This window comes from Lutjanus erythropterus, chromosome 14, assembly GCF_056507025.1.
Source record: "Lutjanus erythropterus isolate fLutEry1 chromosome 14, fLutEry1.hap2, whole genome shotgun sequence".
In the NCBI taxonomy this organism is placed as follows: Eukaryota; Metazoa; Chordata; class Actinopteri; order Lutjaniformes; family Lutjanidae; genus Lutjanus; species Lutjanus erythropterus.
Genome location: NC_139330.1, coordinates 7,646,796 through 7,664,052, shown reverse-complemented (window position 1 = coordinate 7,664,052; position 17,257 = coordinate 7,646,796). Strand labels below are relative to the sequence as shown.

Sequence of the window (17,257 nt, the reverse complement as noted above, 5' to 3'; positions counted from 1 at the left end):
TTGACAAGCTCCATACTGACAAAAGCACTCCCGATCCTCCTGAGAGCCAACAGATGAGCAACTGGATCAAGTGTCCGTTTGAGGTATTTAACTAAAGAAAGCGTAAAGGGAACAGCTCAACCCAAACTCAAAAATACACATTTTTCATCTGCCCTGTCGTGCTATTTATCCATCTAGCTTCTTTTGGTGTGAGCTGCAGAGTTTTGGATATCGGCCGTAGAGATGTCTGCCTTCTCACCAGTAAAATGGAACTAAATGGCACTCAGGTTGTAGGATCTATTTCTTTTATTTCTACTAAAAAGAAAATAGTTTCCATGAAACTGCTCATACTAAAGTCTGTGGATTATCTTGAGTAACTGGGTCATGATTTCTGAAAAGACAAGTTGCTGTTGAATTTTTCAAATGTGGTTTTTGGCCTTTTCGAGCAGCACAAGCCAAATGCCATCCAGTTCCAATATATTCAAGAGAAGGAAGACACCCCTACTGCAACTCACACCAAAACAATCCAGACGGATAAATAGCACTACAAACCAAAGGAAAGCTATTTATTTTTGTTTATTTTCAGGTAAACTGCGGACATTGTGTTCATGTTTGTCGTGTTCTTACCCCGTAATGGTCGTGTCGGTCTCGTGAACCAGAGGGATGGACAGATCCAAACTGTTGTCGGAGAGTTTGTGCTCAGGGTTGGCGCTACAACAAACCAAAAACAATAACGTTGTTCAGTCATACAAACACCCACGAAATACATTTACTCTATGACAGAGATGGAAAGAGTTTCTGTACTTCACTTTATACAACTTTTTACTTTTACTTTCCACATTTTAACACATATATCTGCACTCTTTTGCTTTACATTTTCAAAATAGGCCTGTTACTTTACTTTCAATGCATCTGAGAGGAATTATTGATTATTTTTATTCTGTGTCGGACTTCAGTTGAAATGCAACGCCTAGAAAAGATGATTAATTGGTGCATCCGTCACTGCATTTCAAACAAGACAGATGTAATAAGATGAAGACCATGTAAAAGTAAATTTTATACTTTGAGTACATTTCAGAGCCTGTACCTTCTCACTTTTACTTGAGTGCAGAAGTCGAATCCGTACTTTTGCTTTTACCAGAGTCTTTTAAATACAAATATCTATACTTCTCAGGAGTTAACAACTTGTCAGGGGCAAGTAAAATCTAGAAATTCACTTGCCTGATTGGGCAAGTTGTAAAAAAGAATTAATCTATTAACCTATTTTGATGTGTGAAATTTGGCCACCTCTGCTCTACTCTCTGTATTGTTAGGTATCCGCTACAGTGTGAAACTTGTAATTCTTACCTTTTTGCTTGAACTAAGAACTGCAACGTGTCATTATCCCCAGAGAGCTGACTCGTATCAAAAATCACTGCAAAATGATACTGGAGAGAAAAAGGCAGAATAAATCAGTGTGTTATGGGCTGTTTTCCATCTTATACAGTATGAACGTTGTTTTTACTCCTGCAAAAACATTCAGCAGGAGGCTTTTGCTTTAAAAAATGGCTTGATACTGTAAAGACTTTTGACGTCCAGTTCGTCCTATCCTGGTTCGAGGTACCTTAGTCTGTGCTCTCATGAAGGGAAATCCCACGCTGCATTTGAGGAAGTCCAAATCAACAAGTCCACAGGAAATACCCTTCTCCTCCTGCAAAAAGACAGATAGACAGAGAGTAAGAGGAGGTAGCAGAGACAGACAGACTGGAGACAGAGTGGGTGACACTCAAGGAGACACAAAGCGGAGGACGTGGCAGACAAGCCGAAGACTTTGTCAGGGAATAAACAGTCTTGATAAGTTATCAAAAAGCAGCGGCGATGGCTTTGAATGGTAAAATAAATAATTTAATCTACATATGCATGACAAAAATCAACAGTATAACGTCTACCGCAGCTTTAAACACACACACATGGACACACACACCTGCCAACATTTACAATGGGATCAAAGTGTTTTGTTAGAGACAGATTTCTATGTGGAAAAGAATAGGTTCTCACATCTTATTGAAGTTCTAAATTAGGTTAAGGGAAGAATGTACAAAGCAGTGATGGCACACACACATCCTAGCGGGTGGGTAATTGGACAACCTCCAGGCTGTGTGTTTGGAAGCTTGTCTAAACAGTATGGAGCTTCACCGGCTGCGCTGTGTAAACACTCAGGCCTTGACCCAACGAGGAGTAAGAATTCTTTTAGCGAGAGTTCACTGCGAGGCTGTCGGCTCAGCTTGTGTGCTGGGAGCATGAAGGAGGGCAGAGATACTTTTTTTTTTAATGATATATACATACATATATATATATATATATATACACATATAAAAAAGAGACAGACTAGCAGCGCTCCTGGAACATTCAGCAGGGGGGCTTACGGTAAGTCATACAAAACGTCTGCATGCGTGGGCTGCTGTCCAGTTTGGGCCGTGTTTATAACGTGTTTCCAAAAGTGATATAGAAAAGAGGTGTGAAGGTTGTCTCTGCTGACATATTTAAAGGTACACATCCATCCACAGTATCATCAACACTCCCATACCCCTTATTCAGAAGAATTCCAGTATTAGGGTGTGGACGTCTGTTTGGTCTAATTCCAAAAAATGTTGGTTTGATGCATAAAACACAAATCAAAACAGAATGCAAGGATTTGCAAATCCTTTTTGATTTGTATTCAGTTGATTGCAGCACAACGGTAAGATATTTACACTGATTATCTTTATTGTTTTTAATAAACAATAAAGTTCTCTACATATTAGAAGTAATCTGAGGAAAAGCGTGGAGTTCAAAACATCACTCATCTCATTGGGTTCATGGAGGTTAGTGTCTTTTTCAGTTTTTCAAGGTTGTCTCCGCCGGCATATTTAAAGGTACACATCCATCCACAGTATCATCCACGCTCCCATTTCTCTTATTCAGCAGATTCCCAGCGTAAGTCCAGGGTGTGGCCGTGCCCTCCATCTTCATTAAGTCGGCTTAAACAAGCAGCGCTGCCCTTTGCATGGATACTGCGAGGGGCACAGGGACCCCAGCACAACTGGCAATGATGGAATTTCCTCTATTTCCTGTATTCCTTCGTGCTGCTGTACAAACACTGCCTGTCCCACGGGGCTGGGCAGGATCGGGGAAGTCAGCCTGTTTACCCATCATCCACCTGGCAGCCCTTGAGAGAGAGCAGAGCGCTCGGACATACGGAGAGCCGTGCCTCCACGGGGAGAACAGCGACAAAAGTCTGTTTGTTCAGCACTTCTTCACTTTCTGTCTCTTGCTTACTTTCTCTTGTCTTTCTCTGTTGGGAACAAATACACGCTGGGATTTCCACAAATGGCAGGCCCATTAAATATCACCAGGACTGTTTACTCTACTCTAGAGTCAGATGAAGCCTCTACTGGAGACAATGTGGGTGACAACACACAGGCATGTTCTGCACGTCTCTTTATGTCTACAACCACTTGCGTATTTGTACACTTGGCTTTACTACGGTCAACCATTTCCAAGCCTGCTGTGTCATTGCCTGCTTTATACTTTCTACACAGGTATCAAGATTAACATCCACCTTTGCTTTTCATGGCGTGTGCAAAGCTGCACGTCACAGCCAAGAAAATCAGTGATTTGTATAGTCTCAGGTTTGAGGGCCCACTGAAATTCACAACTTCACACATTTCTCAGTTGCATTCCCACATTCTGGGCTTTTTACCACGATGCTCATTTTGTTCCAGCTGTTAAATCACCAAAAAAAAATCTGTGGTGGAAGAAGCATTAAAGTAGAATCGGTAGGATTTTGCCAGGCTATTTGTAAATTCCCAGCACTCATTCCCAGGGTGTCAAATACTGATGTTTAGTGTTGGTAAAGCGTCCCGAGGACACCAAAATAATGAGAGAATAAGGACATACAGGCAGACAGCACAGTCTCTGCAGAGATAAACACCACCACACACTTCTAGTGGGCCATAAGTGATGATTGAAAGGGATTATTTGCATTATATACATTGTTTTTTTGGGGGGGAAATGGTGCAGATTATACCTTTAATATCAAGTAAGTCAGTAAAAGTCCTGCACTCCAAATTCAACTTAAGTAAAAGAAGCTTTGAATTAAACTGAAGACACAATAAAGACACTGATTTGCTAAGATTTTGGCCATAAAAATTTCACACCAATGTCTAATACGGCAGCGCTGGAGATTAACTACTTAACTTTACTTAAATTTAAAACAAATCTAATCGTAATATATTACACTTATGGACCAAAAATGTTAAATTAAATCACGTATCATCCAGTACTAATCAAAATGTTGGTGATTACAAAGGGGTCACATTGAAATATTCTCTTCAGGTTGCCTGTCATATATATATTTTTGCTAGTTGAGGTGAAGCTACCTCTATGTATTTCTCTGTGGTTTATGTATGTTTTGTGTGACAATTGTTAAAAAGTAACTGGTAACTACAGCTTTAAGATAAAGTAGTTGAGTAGAATTATAAAGCACCGACAGAAAGACAATGGCACAAAACATCTGCCACTGCTCAGACCTTTTAGGGAGAAAAAAAAAGGACAAAAAAAGAAAACACAGGAGCCGGTGCAGTAGTCTTTAAGTCCCATGGGAGTGAAGGCAGTGCTCCTGAAACCAATTCACCTCCACAGCTTTCTGACAGCTTGTGTTGCAAGAACAACAGACAGATAACACACCCCACTTGCACTAAATATGAAGGGGAGTACAAGCTCACGCTTCACTCACTGGAAAAAAAAAAAAAGGCTTTGGGGAGGATTGGGAGCCGACCTTCACTTTGCAAAAAGGGGTCACATCATCACCTCAGACTTCTCCAGTAGTAGTTAGAAATGTCTCAAAGAGCAGATGGCAGTAAATCTGCTCGGTGGCCTCTTTTTCATCTCCTCATACTGTTCACATCCTGTTCCCTTTGTGCAGCAGGCCACCCCGACTTATCAGGTTCCTGAACAAAATGAGCTTCTGCGGCTGCCGGTAACCTGATACTTCATTACTTCATTAGATTAGCCATGAAACTCAAACGGACACATTGTTTTTCTAATATCTGCCTGCAGCATGTATTCTATTTAAATTCAATTTCAGCTTTGTTGGGGAGGTTTAAATCATGTCACAGGTTGTGCGCTTTCCATCACATGGGTGCAAAACCCAGCTGGAGGATAAACACGCGGCCCATTATGACGGGGAAAAGTCTCGGTGATGGATGCTGTCCCCTCGAGCGTCCAAAAAGCAGCTGAACAAGGGCAGGCTGTACGGAAGCCCTGAGGGGAAAATTAAAAAAAAAATAAAAAATCTGGTGATCCACCTCCAAAGCCCGATCGAAGTGGTTTTCTCACCTGTGTTTATGACTTATGAACACGTGAGGAATAAAAACAGTTTCTAAAAAAAATGCAGGTGAAATGATTTTTATTTTATGGATCACTGTTCAGTGTTTGTTGTAATGCAGGAGGAGGCAGCATGTTCTGAAGAAAAATCTGCTGTTATGTTACATATGTTAGCCCTACAGACAAATGCATATTTGTTTATAGAGGTGGAAGGAAAAATTAATTATTTTAGGTATCATGATTCTCCTTTTTACAATTCCTGAATCAATTAATTGATTTACATATAGGTATATTTTCGTTTTGATTGTGCAATCTAAGTATTTCCTGTGTGCAACAATGTGAACTCAACTTTTTATTTGCCTGCAAAAAAAAATCACCAGCACAAATGTTTTTTTTCCACCAAAAAATTTAATAAAAAAGCAATTTGATGAAAAATAAGGAACTCAGAGTTTTTTGCGCCTGTCCTTCAGTCATAAAGACAAGTGAGAAAACTATTTAGATCAGACTTTAAAAATCGATCACCAGATCTTTGTGGTTTTTTCTTCCGTAGTGCTCGTATCAGAGCGCTCCGTCTAACGTGGCGTCTCTACTCAGCTGTGGGCGACCCGCCGGCCTCTTTGCAACAAGTGAGCGAACAGACGCGAGCAGAGGCAGAGGTGGCTGCTGTGAAATCCATCCACATGGTGTCGAGGACAGTCTCTCAGGTTTAACGTGGGATGGCAGTGGGTAGATATTTCTTTAACAGTGACAGACTGCTGAAATCTGTTGGAGGTCAGAGAGGGCGAGTCGGCCTGATCAATATCTCCATGAAGATCAGTTACAATCTTCACTGTACATTCCCGTATTTACCCGATTAAATACGTCCCTATTTAATCTGATATGAAGGAGTTTTTTGACATGAATAATGTGATTTAAACGGTTCATAAGTCAAGCTTGGGGGTAATATGAAGTATGTGTGTTCTGATTTGTTCCCGTGCACACAGCTCATGTGTTGTCGACATGGTGTGTCCGCCTCGAACGAGTCGGAGAGGCGTGTGACAGGTCAGGTCGAGACGGGACAGCTGCTGTTGTTGGGACTCTCCTGCTCCTCGTCCTTTCTCTGCAGGGCTGCCTGCACAGCTAAGCTTTACGTCGATCCCAGCTCCAGCAGGTCTGTCTTTCTGTACGCTTCAGTGTTTAGACTGAACTCCAGACATCTAATCAGTCTTTTAAAATAAACTGTCTCCTAGAAAATGTGCATCTCAGTGGAAAACTAATGGTATTCAGCTGATACTATGTGTAAAATCTGTCTCTCTGCACGCTCCTAGAAATACGGGTTCCAAAAGGGTTCTTCCTGGAGGGCTGAAGTTCTACTCAGAACCATCTGCTTGTGAAGAACCCTGTATTAAATAAAACCATTCATAAAGGGTTCTTTGTAACACTGACAGTTTCATTAAGAACCCTTTTCATCCAAAGAACCCTGGAAAAAAGAGTTTTTAAAAATTTGATGAGATGGTTGAAACCAAAATACAAAAGGATTCTCGGTAGAACAAGCTGGGTGGGTTCTAGATAAAACCCTTAAAATATAAAAGGGTTCTTGGTAGAACCACCTGGATGAGCTCTAGATTAAACCCTTGGAATGTAAAAGTGTTCTTGGTAGAACCCCCTGGATATGTTTGAGATAAAACCCTTTGTATATAAAAGAGTTCTAAGTAAAACCCACTGGATCGGTTCTAGAAAAAACATTAAAATGTAAAGGGGTTCTTGGTAGAACTCCCTGGATGTTTTCTAGATTGAATATAGAATTGTTCTCAGCAGAACCCCTCTGGGTGGGTTCTAGATGAACCCCTTGTAATGTACAAAGGGGTCTAGGTAGAACTTCCTACATGTGTTCTATATGAAACCCTTGTAATATAAAAAAGGCTCTTGGTAGAACCTCCTAGGTGGGTTCAACATGGTACTCGGTTCTCAGTAGAGCCCCCTGGTTGGGCCCTTCTTAGCACCCTTTGAGGATGGAAAAAGATCTGGATAGAACCTCCAAACAGGTTTCTGGGTGGAACCAGAGAAAGTTCTCTGCAGAACCTCTATTTGAGGAATATGGGTGAAACCTTTCATAAATGGTTCCAGGCTCTAGGTAGAACTCTCTGATACGGTTCCAAGTGGAACCTTTATTTAAAAAAGGGTTCTCATATGGGGACAAGCGGAAGAACCCTTTATGGTTCTCATTAGCACCTTTATTTCTCAGTGTATCATTTCAGCGTTTTGTTCACATCTTCTCAGCAGAACAGAAATAAGGAAATAAACATGAGAACTGGAGTAAATAAGCAGAAGGTACTTCAGGAGTTACAGACCTTCTGCCAGAAGTTGATGTAGAAAACCTCTCTGGAGAAGTTGAAGTAGATGTTGGTGTCGTAGGCGTCGTCCCCGGCGTTGGAGATGGTCAGGTTCAAGGACACGTTCTTCACTCCACCGAGGGCCAAATGGGGTTTGCTGTGCTGCCTGATGGGAACATGAAGTAAACGATGCATTTCAGAGAATAAATAAACTTCTGGATGTTACAGGAGGAGAAGTAAGCAAAGATTTATGTCAACAAAGAATCGAAGTTTGTTTTATTTTGAAATTATTTGCTTTAAAATGGAAGTAAACAAAGAGGACTGGCCTTAAAGGGATAACTCGTATTTTTTGATGTGGGGTTGTATGAGGTATGAGGTGGCGTACTATCAGTTTGGAGAAGCAGCAGGAATACCGGCGTAGGAAAAAAGATGCAGCTAAAACAGTCAATATCAGTTTAAATGTAAAGTGAATTTAGGGCATTGGCTGCTGGCTGTTTTCACCAGTGGAGTTTGGTTGCTTTGTGATATTTGGTCTATACAACGGCAGTTTCCCGTGGGAAAAGGCTGTCTGATGGCAAGATAAAGGGGTGAAATTATTCTAAATATAGTATACAGTTAAACTAACATTGGTATTTTTAGGTGGGCCTTGTTTTTAGGCCCCTAAAACATGTTTTACTGCGGACTCTGTCCACAGAGTACTTTCCTGTTTTTTGGAGTCAATATGTAAAAGATGAGTACTGCTTAGTGAGACAGACAGATGCTGTCACTGAGAGCAAAAGATACACAATAAAAAGACAGGGAACTCCCTCAGTGTGGAAAAACATATGGATATCCTCCAAGCATGCGTCATGGTTCCACTACCCACACCCACATGGCCTATGACGTCAGCTCGCTTCCTCCGTGCTGAAGAGAAGGCAGAGACAGAGACCGAATCTAAACTGTGAAGTCGAAAGGTTTTTTTTTTACCCAGAGAGAAGCAGCTTCCCATGGAGCCTCAGGTCTGCAGCGCAGTCGTCTGACAGGCAGTTCTTCTCAAACCAAGTCTGCGAAGGAAACAGTAAAGTACACAGTTCATATGACCTCATGCGCTGAACACACCGACTACAGATTCAGACTAGGGGGCAGTGTTGTGTTGTTGTTGGAGCTGTCCAGTAGATCTTTTTTTTTATCCAGGAGGGCCCAAATCTTTACTCTATCTGATCTCTTTTAATCAGGCAGAGGACGGTCTTTGGTTTGAGGCTAAATCATGAAAGGAAACTTAAGTCAAGCGGAGTGAAGTCCGATGTAACGTTGATGACTTTCAGATAAATGGATTCTGTAGGTGCTGAGAGACGCAAATCCCTCCGTGTTTCATGAGGTGCAGACAGTGGGGGAAACACATGTGGGGCAGGTTAGAGGTGGTTGCAAAGAAAATAAATGAATCAGGCTTTTTGGATTCCACTCAAGAAAAGCTAACACAGACAATAATAAAGCTGGTAACCAACACCAAATCATTATAACCTCAATTTGAGCAATTTCCTTCATTCCTTCTGAGGTCTGAGGCACGACTTTGTTCTTTATGATCAACTGAGGAGGTGAACTACATCAGGATCTGAATTAGTTGAGTGATTCCTCCTCATCTGTTGCAGCACGCTTCAAAACGAAGCATTTCTACATCAAAGACCAGGATGATATGGTATCTGAAGAATCTAAAAATCTAAATAAAAAATGAGACTGAATGAGGATTGAATTTGAGAATATTGATGGGCTTATGACGCTAAATTTAAATTCTGTCTGATGCTCATTTTCTTGCTCAGAAGAATAAATTATCTACTCAATTTTCAGCGATGATAACTTTAATCATCCATTATAAATTATGGTCCTATCACAGGAGAACAGATGTCAAAAATTGTACAATATTCGTGTTTTTAACAATTATATATTCAATCAAACTACTGACAATGATTCTGCACAAAATGAATGTACCAGATTTGATCAAAATGTGCAGGTAGTGAAGTATATGACCTGTCAAGGCAAATTTGAAAATATCACCCTTCACCAAACACGTATTATATTAAGATTTTTTTGTGGCAATTTACTTTCATTGCACAAAATCTGACCTTGAGAAGCCCTGAAACACTTAACACCCTCTCTTCCCCCTACCCCTCCTCACCAGACTCGGGGAAGCTCAGGCGGGCTGCAGGAACACTGCAGGAGTGCAAGATCAGAGCAGCATTGTTATTTGAAAATAAGAAGCGAAAGCGAATCCTCCACTGTATATCGATCAGCTGTTAATAACTGTTAATCGTCTGTCAATGTAAAGTTAAGCCTGTTATCCTGAAAACAAAAGCCCACTGCTCCCAAAATACACTCTGGAGTTTGAGTTCAGTGGTTGCGTTTCTTCTGCCTGCCAGACTCCATTAACTTATTACAAAATTTAATGAACATTTACTCCCTCCAAAAACAATAACTCATTCGGCAAACATTCGCCATTAATTTGAACTCTGATTAATGTGAAACGGAAATAAACTGAGTTATTGGAGTGTTGTCAGGGAAGTGAGTATTTCAGTTTAACATGTTTTTTTTTTTTATCTTTGATGACCTATCATGGTAATTTTATGATTTATTAAAGTAAATATATTATAGATTTAGTATAGTATAATGTAATTCAAGTGGTCTGACAGAAAACAACTTCTGCTCTTTCTCTTTGCTCTATGATCAGGCTTTAGAAAACCTGGCCTATGATGGGAGACTCAAAGATCTTACTGGCCAATCACAGGTCGGTAAGATAGCTGATTGTAGTGAAGTGATGTGACACCCTGGGAATGAGACTGAACAACTGTCTGTCTCCAGAATTACTGCACCTTTAACCTAACTTGAGAGGATTTTCTATGATTAACACCAGATCATTTCACCACAATGCCTTTTTCAGAGTGTTTTACCTCATTCCTCACTGCGATCTTGTTTCCTTTCCTCCATCGTAGCACCGGCGTGAGCGCGGGCATGTCTCGCTCCTGGTGTCCTGCAGGCAGGTGCTTCCCCAGGCTGTACGCCACCTCGAACGTGATGGGCGTGAACACTTCCTTCACATCTTTCTGCAGAGAGTACAAACAACAAGTCCGCCGCTGAGAATCTGCCCCACCGTAGACACGCGACCGTTAAAACTCATTTTTACCCCGGAGAAATAAGTGTCACGTAGCAGCCGGGGTGATTATAGTAATTTAACATCTTTCACCAATCGACGCCTGGCGCGCAGACTGATTGCACAGCAGATTATCAGAAGATCATACAGTCTGGATATGATGTTCTCACTGTAATCACTGCGCCAGAGATCTACAGGGTTGAACACAGATGTAAGTATACTGGAGAACCACAAAATCCACTCCAATCTGAACTGGTTTATGTGGATGGGTGACACAACTCCCTCATCAATTACTATTTCTTTTTTGCTTAAAGTAATAAAACTACCACTAAGTTCTCAGCAAAGCGAATACATGGGTCTTTTTTTTTTTTTTTAACCTGCTGGCACTGCCTCTGAGAGATATGTTTGTATTTCTGGCGGCTCCATCTGAGACCACAAAAGAAGTGTTTGATTTGGCATCAGGTTTGGAAACAATGCAGACAGAACGAAAACAGAGAGCTAAAACTGATCAAATCCCATATCTTTACTAGATGACAGCGCTGAAAGACGTACATGGGAAAAGCAGATACTGATTGGCCGTTTTCATCTCTTCTGTCCATTAAACGCTCAGATCTTTGAAGGAGGCTCGGTGGGTCTGGCTCGAAAAAACACACACAAGCTCCATGGGCAACCTGTGTCCCTTTGCTCAGCTGACAACATGGAGCCAAACCCACAATGTAAACACAGAGGGCTTCCCTGTGTTTTCCGGTGGTCTTTTAGGCCACTCGTTCTTTCTGTCTTTCTGTCTTTTGCCTGCTATCGTCGCATTTTCCAGTGTCCACCCACCCATCCTCTTTCCTCAGTCAGGCAGAGAGCCAGTCTGGTCTTTGAACACATCAGCGGTGGAGAACCCACCCAGCTCATCAACAGTGAGAGTTATAGCAGGAAAGAGCGAACGTTAGTGCAGGACGTGAACAGACAAAAACAGAATGAGGGCTCATTTGGGAAATGGTGCTGGACACAGATAAAGACACGGCCTTGCTCATCTGTTTTTAGTGATTTTCTGGAATTGTTTGGTTGAAAAGTGAATCACGTTTATTTTCATTATCAATTATACAAATAAGAATAGAAAAATGTTATTGTCCACAATGTGACAATTTGCCTTCAGTTTCACACTACATATGACAACGCACAACACTGTGTCATTAATAATTATATATATAGTTCATCATAACCACTACGTACTTGTTTTCGCGATTTTTGTAAAATTTTGGAGGCCATGGTCGGTATTTTCTGTAGCTTGTTCCTCCTCTAAAAATTCAAATTACCAAACCACATGTTCATGTCAAAAATTAAGATGATTCCCTTTTGGCCTTTATACACAATCTAAAAGGTATTTTGGTTCACACCAAAATTATTAAGCTTGCATAGCAAGTGGAGATGTTCTGAACATTTCTCAAAGTTTCCCTGAATGTGAGACTGCTGTCAGTGTATGAGACTGTTAATCAGACCAATTTTTTCTTGATTAAATTTCATTTATCAAAACTTTCTAGAGTCCAAGCTGACTCACGTTGTGTGTTTTGTCTGACCAACAGTCCAAACCCCTAAAAATATTCAATTCATCATCATATAAGACAAAGAAAAGCAACAAATATTCACCTTAGAAAAGTCGAAACCAATTACTTTTTTGATTTCGCTTAAACAAAAATAAGAGATTGCAGATGTGCTAAAAGCTCTGTGGGGCTGAATATGGTCACGTGACAATAACAAAGCTAACATGCTGATGCTAACCATATATGTTTACCATGTAAGGGAAAATGTACAGTAAGCAGGTCATTATGGTGAAATAAACCCAGACACGGTGATGCAGGACTGTCTTGAATCACCCTGAAAACACTTGTTTTGCCATAATGACCTGGTCGCTGCACATAATCCCACTTTTTTTACACAGCTACTTACAAAAAAAACCCAATAATCTGACACAAAATATTGATTTTCTTTTTGGTTTAGAAATCTATTTCTATTCTATTGCTCCAGAAGCAACGCATTCATAGAAGCAGGCTGTTATTTTTAGCAGCGGTATTCAGAAATAACACACCGTAAAATTCCATGATTGATCAATCAGAACCAAGTAATTACAAAAGCTGTGCAATAACTTAACAGGTTTAGCATGATAGGGGTAGGGAGGGGTGTCCTCCCCGCCTTTCGCTTTCCATAGAAGCACGTGGAGGGACAGGGAGCTCTCAGAACAGAGCTGTACTGCAATCACAAATAAAAGCTTTTTTTTTTCTTTGTTCATAAACGATAGATAAAGATAGTTGATTGTTGAATCTCATTCCCAGGACATCAATTACCAATGTTTTGGGTTGGTAAAGCGTCCCGAGGAGAGCAAAATAATAAGACAATAAGGAAAATACAGGCAGAGGGCTGCAAGGTCCTCATAACCTTGTTTAAGCCTGCCTCTCCTGACACGTTTTTTTCTGTTATTTATGCACAAACAAAGAAAGTTAACAATTAACCAATTCTTGACATAGTGGCATAAAAATATTCTGTCAATCCACCAATAGATTAATCAACTCTTTGTTTCAGCTCTAATAGAAAGTGACAACATTAACTGCCCATTACCAGTGCAGAACAGGTCATTAATGAGTAACACAGTCGCAAGAGGTCGACCTCACATCCATCACTTGACTGCGATTCATGCCTCATTAGACTTATAGAGACGGTGTTGTTCTAGTAGCATGTCAGCTCAGCTGGGAGGTGACATGACACAATGTTGTAGTCAGTGCCGAACAAGTGGTGGTTTGCTGTGTGAACTGCTGGCAAAGCCGTCAGCCTCTGTAGCCATTAAAGCAAAACGCTTCAAATGGCCCCTGTCCGCTGGCCTCTGAGTGAACTGACCCCCTGGGAGCCGACTGCTCGGGTCTCCAGCCTCAGACTCCCACCGCTTATCTCACATTTTCACAGGCCACAGGAGAACATAAGAGAGACATAATTACATGAAATGATATGTGGTGGTTTTGCATAATCTCATGCTTAAAGACCAACCTTTATGCTCTAATAAACAGGCATAATCTTACAATTAAACTGGTGTGCTGTGGAGGGATTTCCGCTTCTTTTTTAACAGAGCATGTATTATTGTGCACATACAGGATCACTTTCTTCTTGAAACACAGGACTACAGACTGTTAACGAACTGGACAGCTCCCAAGACTCACAGCGAGCTCATATTAGAAGTGCCGGAGGCCGTTCAGCAACACTTGGCCTAAGATTTTATTAGCCCTTGATCGATGCTGCCAATTGCCCCACCCGAGTTCCAGTCACCTACTCCCCCCTGATCCGGCGTTTAATTCCTGTATTTATGGAACAGAGGAGTTCCTGAGCTCCAGCTGAGAAGGACACCGGCTAGTGTTAACTGCCTGGTACCCATAATTCAATGGAAAGGAACCCAAAAACTGTTCTTTACATGTTGGTGAAGTTCACAACAGAAACATTGTGAAAGGTCTTTCCCTGCTCAAAGGCTTCCACTGTGTTAATCCTCTTTCAAACAGAGAGGCCGCAGGGTGGGTCCCCGAACTCAGGTCATTATTTAAAGACCATCACAATGAAAGTGGACATCCTACAAACCTGATTGGCTAATCATTAGTCCCTCCTGTAGCACTCATTTATGTTTTATTTTATTTAGTTTTACTCCAGAAACTGCTCATATGTGCATAGACATATCATAGAACCAGGAAGTAAACCCAGACGCTAGAAAACCTTCTCAGTTTATGCGCCAGGTGAGCTACTCTCCTTGGACTGAGTGGGTGCCATCTTTGCAATAACTGTCTAGTTCATTATAATATATCTACGATCACATGCAATACCAGAGAATCAGTCGAATCAGTGGATTGGGTGGATTCAAAGGTCTGGACCCACAGATATCAGACTGAACTGTAAACTCGTTATACTTAATTTCCATATTTAGTCTGACATTGCCTCCACTCTAACTGATTTCCCCGGGGGAGGCGAGATCTGATTTTCCCAAAACAATCACAAGAGACCAGTGTCATTTCGAGTCCACACTGGTGCATTGCCATGCCAACATATTTTTATTTTATCATGTTTTTGCCCCTACAGTCTCTGGTTGTGTGAGAGAGTGAGGGGTGGTTATGTTGCTTAAGTCATAAAGTGCGTAGATAAGCTGTGTGTTTGTTTGCTGCCACAGAAAAGAAATAAAAAGTACTCCGAAGTTTTCTTGTACTCTTCACAGAGGAGTTGGTCCACATTGTCTAAAGCTAATGTTAGCTAGTTAGCAGCTACCGGTCAGGCAAAAGAAAATTAAAAAACGAGGTCTCCTAAATATGTTTCAGAGCTGCAGAATGGAAGCCACATGGAACAAATGCAATTAGATGATTTATCACATTTTCCTCTGGTCACCACGAAGTTAGCTTGTGGCTATTAATTAGCTAACACTAGCTCTGCTGCTGCATGAACACGTTGTATAAACAGGGAGTTTTATTTATTTTCTGTGGCTTTCAGTAACAATTATGACACAACCTGACCTCATCTTCACACTGTTCTTCTTTAAGTCGACTTAGTCAGCTGTGGCGCACAGCTTGACAATAGTCAACAATGGCGTTAATCCTGCCCCATGGCACTGATTGGTTGTTTTTGTTTTTACTAAAGAAACCATTACATGTCACAATGCCAGACCAGAGAATCATTCATCTCGGTGGGCAGATTTGAACGTCTGGACCCGGGCAATGAGCGTGTATTTCTGTCTGTTCTGATATTATCACTAGGGGGTGCTAAAGTCTGACATTTTCAAATCTCACACATGGTGGAGATGAAGGGTTTATTTTACAGTATCCTTTGAGATGAAAGTACTGCCAATAAAAAAGGTAAATTTCCTGCATGGTCACTTAAAAACGGCCTGAACCCTCTCATCATCCCATGGACAAAATTACTTATTATTACTTCCAGCCATATTGTAGAGATGCCAGCAAACTCAGCGGGAACTCAGCAGTTCCCACCGTACTTTGGAAACTGTAAATTATCAGCGATAGGATAAAAAAAAAATCTGCACGTTACAGCAGTTGCAATCTTTTATGACCCACTTGACACAAACTGTTTGTCATATTCATGTAGGATGGAGGACAGGCTGCCACTCTGCCTGTTTTGAAAGAAAACAACTGGGAATCAGACCTTCACCTACAACACCCACTCTCTGTGGAACAAAGTTTCTGCCAGTATACTATCTGAGTGTTTATGTTCTCACTCAGGACCCATTTATTTGGTACAGCAGAGCATTACTCCCACCTCACCATCCATTCTTTCCCCTTCATTTCTCTCTCTTCTGACTCTTTCCTACACATCCATACTAAATGCCTACATGTTTTTGCAACACAAACACAGCTACTGCATGAATTAATCTGACTTAGCTACACATATTTTATAGATTTCACCCTGAACTCTGTTTGAGCCGTATTCGAGCTCGTGTTGCAAGCTCTGGTTCTCACATGTTAATCTGATCAACAAGATGGCAACGCACCAAGCTGCCCCTTCTCACAGAACAGCCCCACCACGGTGGGTGCGGGGAAGGATGACGTCAGGCTGCAAAAGGCTCTGATCCTCAGTTTAAACGCCTCATGCTTGGCTGAAACGCACAAGAGCTCCTCTCTCCGCCAAAACCATTCCCTCAAAAGCATATAGCTTAAGCCCGGTCATGGGAAGTCTTTATTAAGTCGTGCACACAGCTCTCCTTTTTAGGACAATGGATGTTTGGATGACTTGCAGGTTGAGGCCGTTTCATTCAAGGGCCAAACGCCAGCAAATCTTAGATTAAATGGAAAAAAGCTTTTTGGTTAAGTGATGAATGGATTCAGCCTGTCAAAGGTTAGGGTCATGTGTGTACACCGAGACACAAGGAGGCGACTTGAAATTGAAATTATTTACAGTAATGTCTGCAGCATATGGCAGACATGCACTCAAGCAGCTTATCTCAGCTTGTCCTTGAAAAAAAAGTGCAGAAGTGAGACAATTACTGAAGTTTTAGTGCGTAACCCTCTGCCAGATCGACTGCAGGTCAAACTAAAGCAGCTGCTCAGCTCAGAATAGGTTAACAGATGTTGAGAGGCCTAGAATGACAAACTGCGTAGGAGTAGGAAAGAGTGTCGTCCAATTGTTTTAACTAGGAACCTTTTTTGGAGACGTCAAACGTGAACAGCTTCATTCTGTCTGTTAAAATGATCCAAAATCTTTCTGGTCAAGTGTGTCCTGGCGGAAAAGTCTTAAAATGACAAAAGTGCAATCTGAAATCTTAAATCAGAAAAGATCACACGTCTATTAGCAAATCCCATAGGTCATATTCATATTCGCCAATTGATTCATCTGGTATGGACATCCTGCTAAAATCCCCCAAGGAACAGCTCCTCAATTCAGACAGCTCTCGCGCGTGACAAGGTATTTTTTTCTAAAAATGTGAAAAACTTCCTTCAAGGACATTGTCAAGGACCTCTTAGCAAGAACGCATGCAGCT

At 41.3% G+C, this 17,257-nt stretch overlaps 1 protein-coding gene across 1 annotated transcript in view; it reads right to left on the bottom strand.

The window, feature by feature from the left end:
• The window catches only part of itga9 (integrin, alpha 9), a 69,430-nt gene that overhangs the window by 11,555 nt on the left and 40,618 nt on the right, over nt 1–17,257 (bottom strand). The window contains exons 16-21 of the mRNA XM_084735452.1: nt 10,559–10,711; nt 8,604–8,680; nt 7,656–7,803; nt 1,583–1,669; nt 1,327–1,406; nt 607–690 (exon numbers count right to left, since the gene is read on the bottom strand). Of these exons, the coding sequence (XP_084591578.1) occupies nt 607–690; nt 1,327–1,406; nt 1,583–1,669; nt 7,656–7,803; nt 8,604–8,680; nt 10,559–10,711 (629 nt within the window). The remainder of the gene's footprint in view (nt 1–606; nt 691–1,326; nt 1,407–1,582; nt 1,670–7,655; nt 7,804–8,603; nt 8,681–10,558; nt 10,712–17,257) is intronic.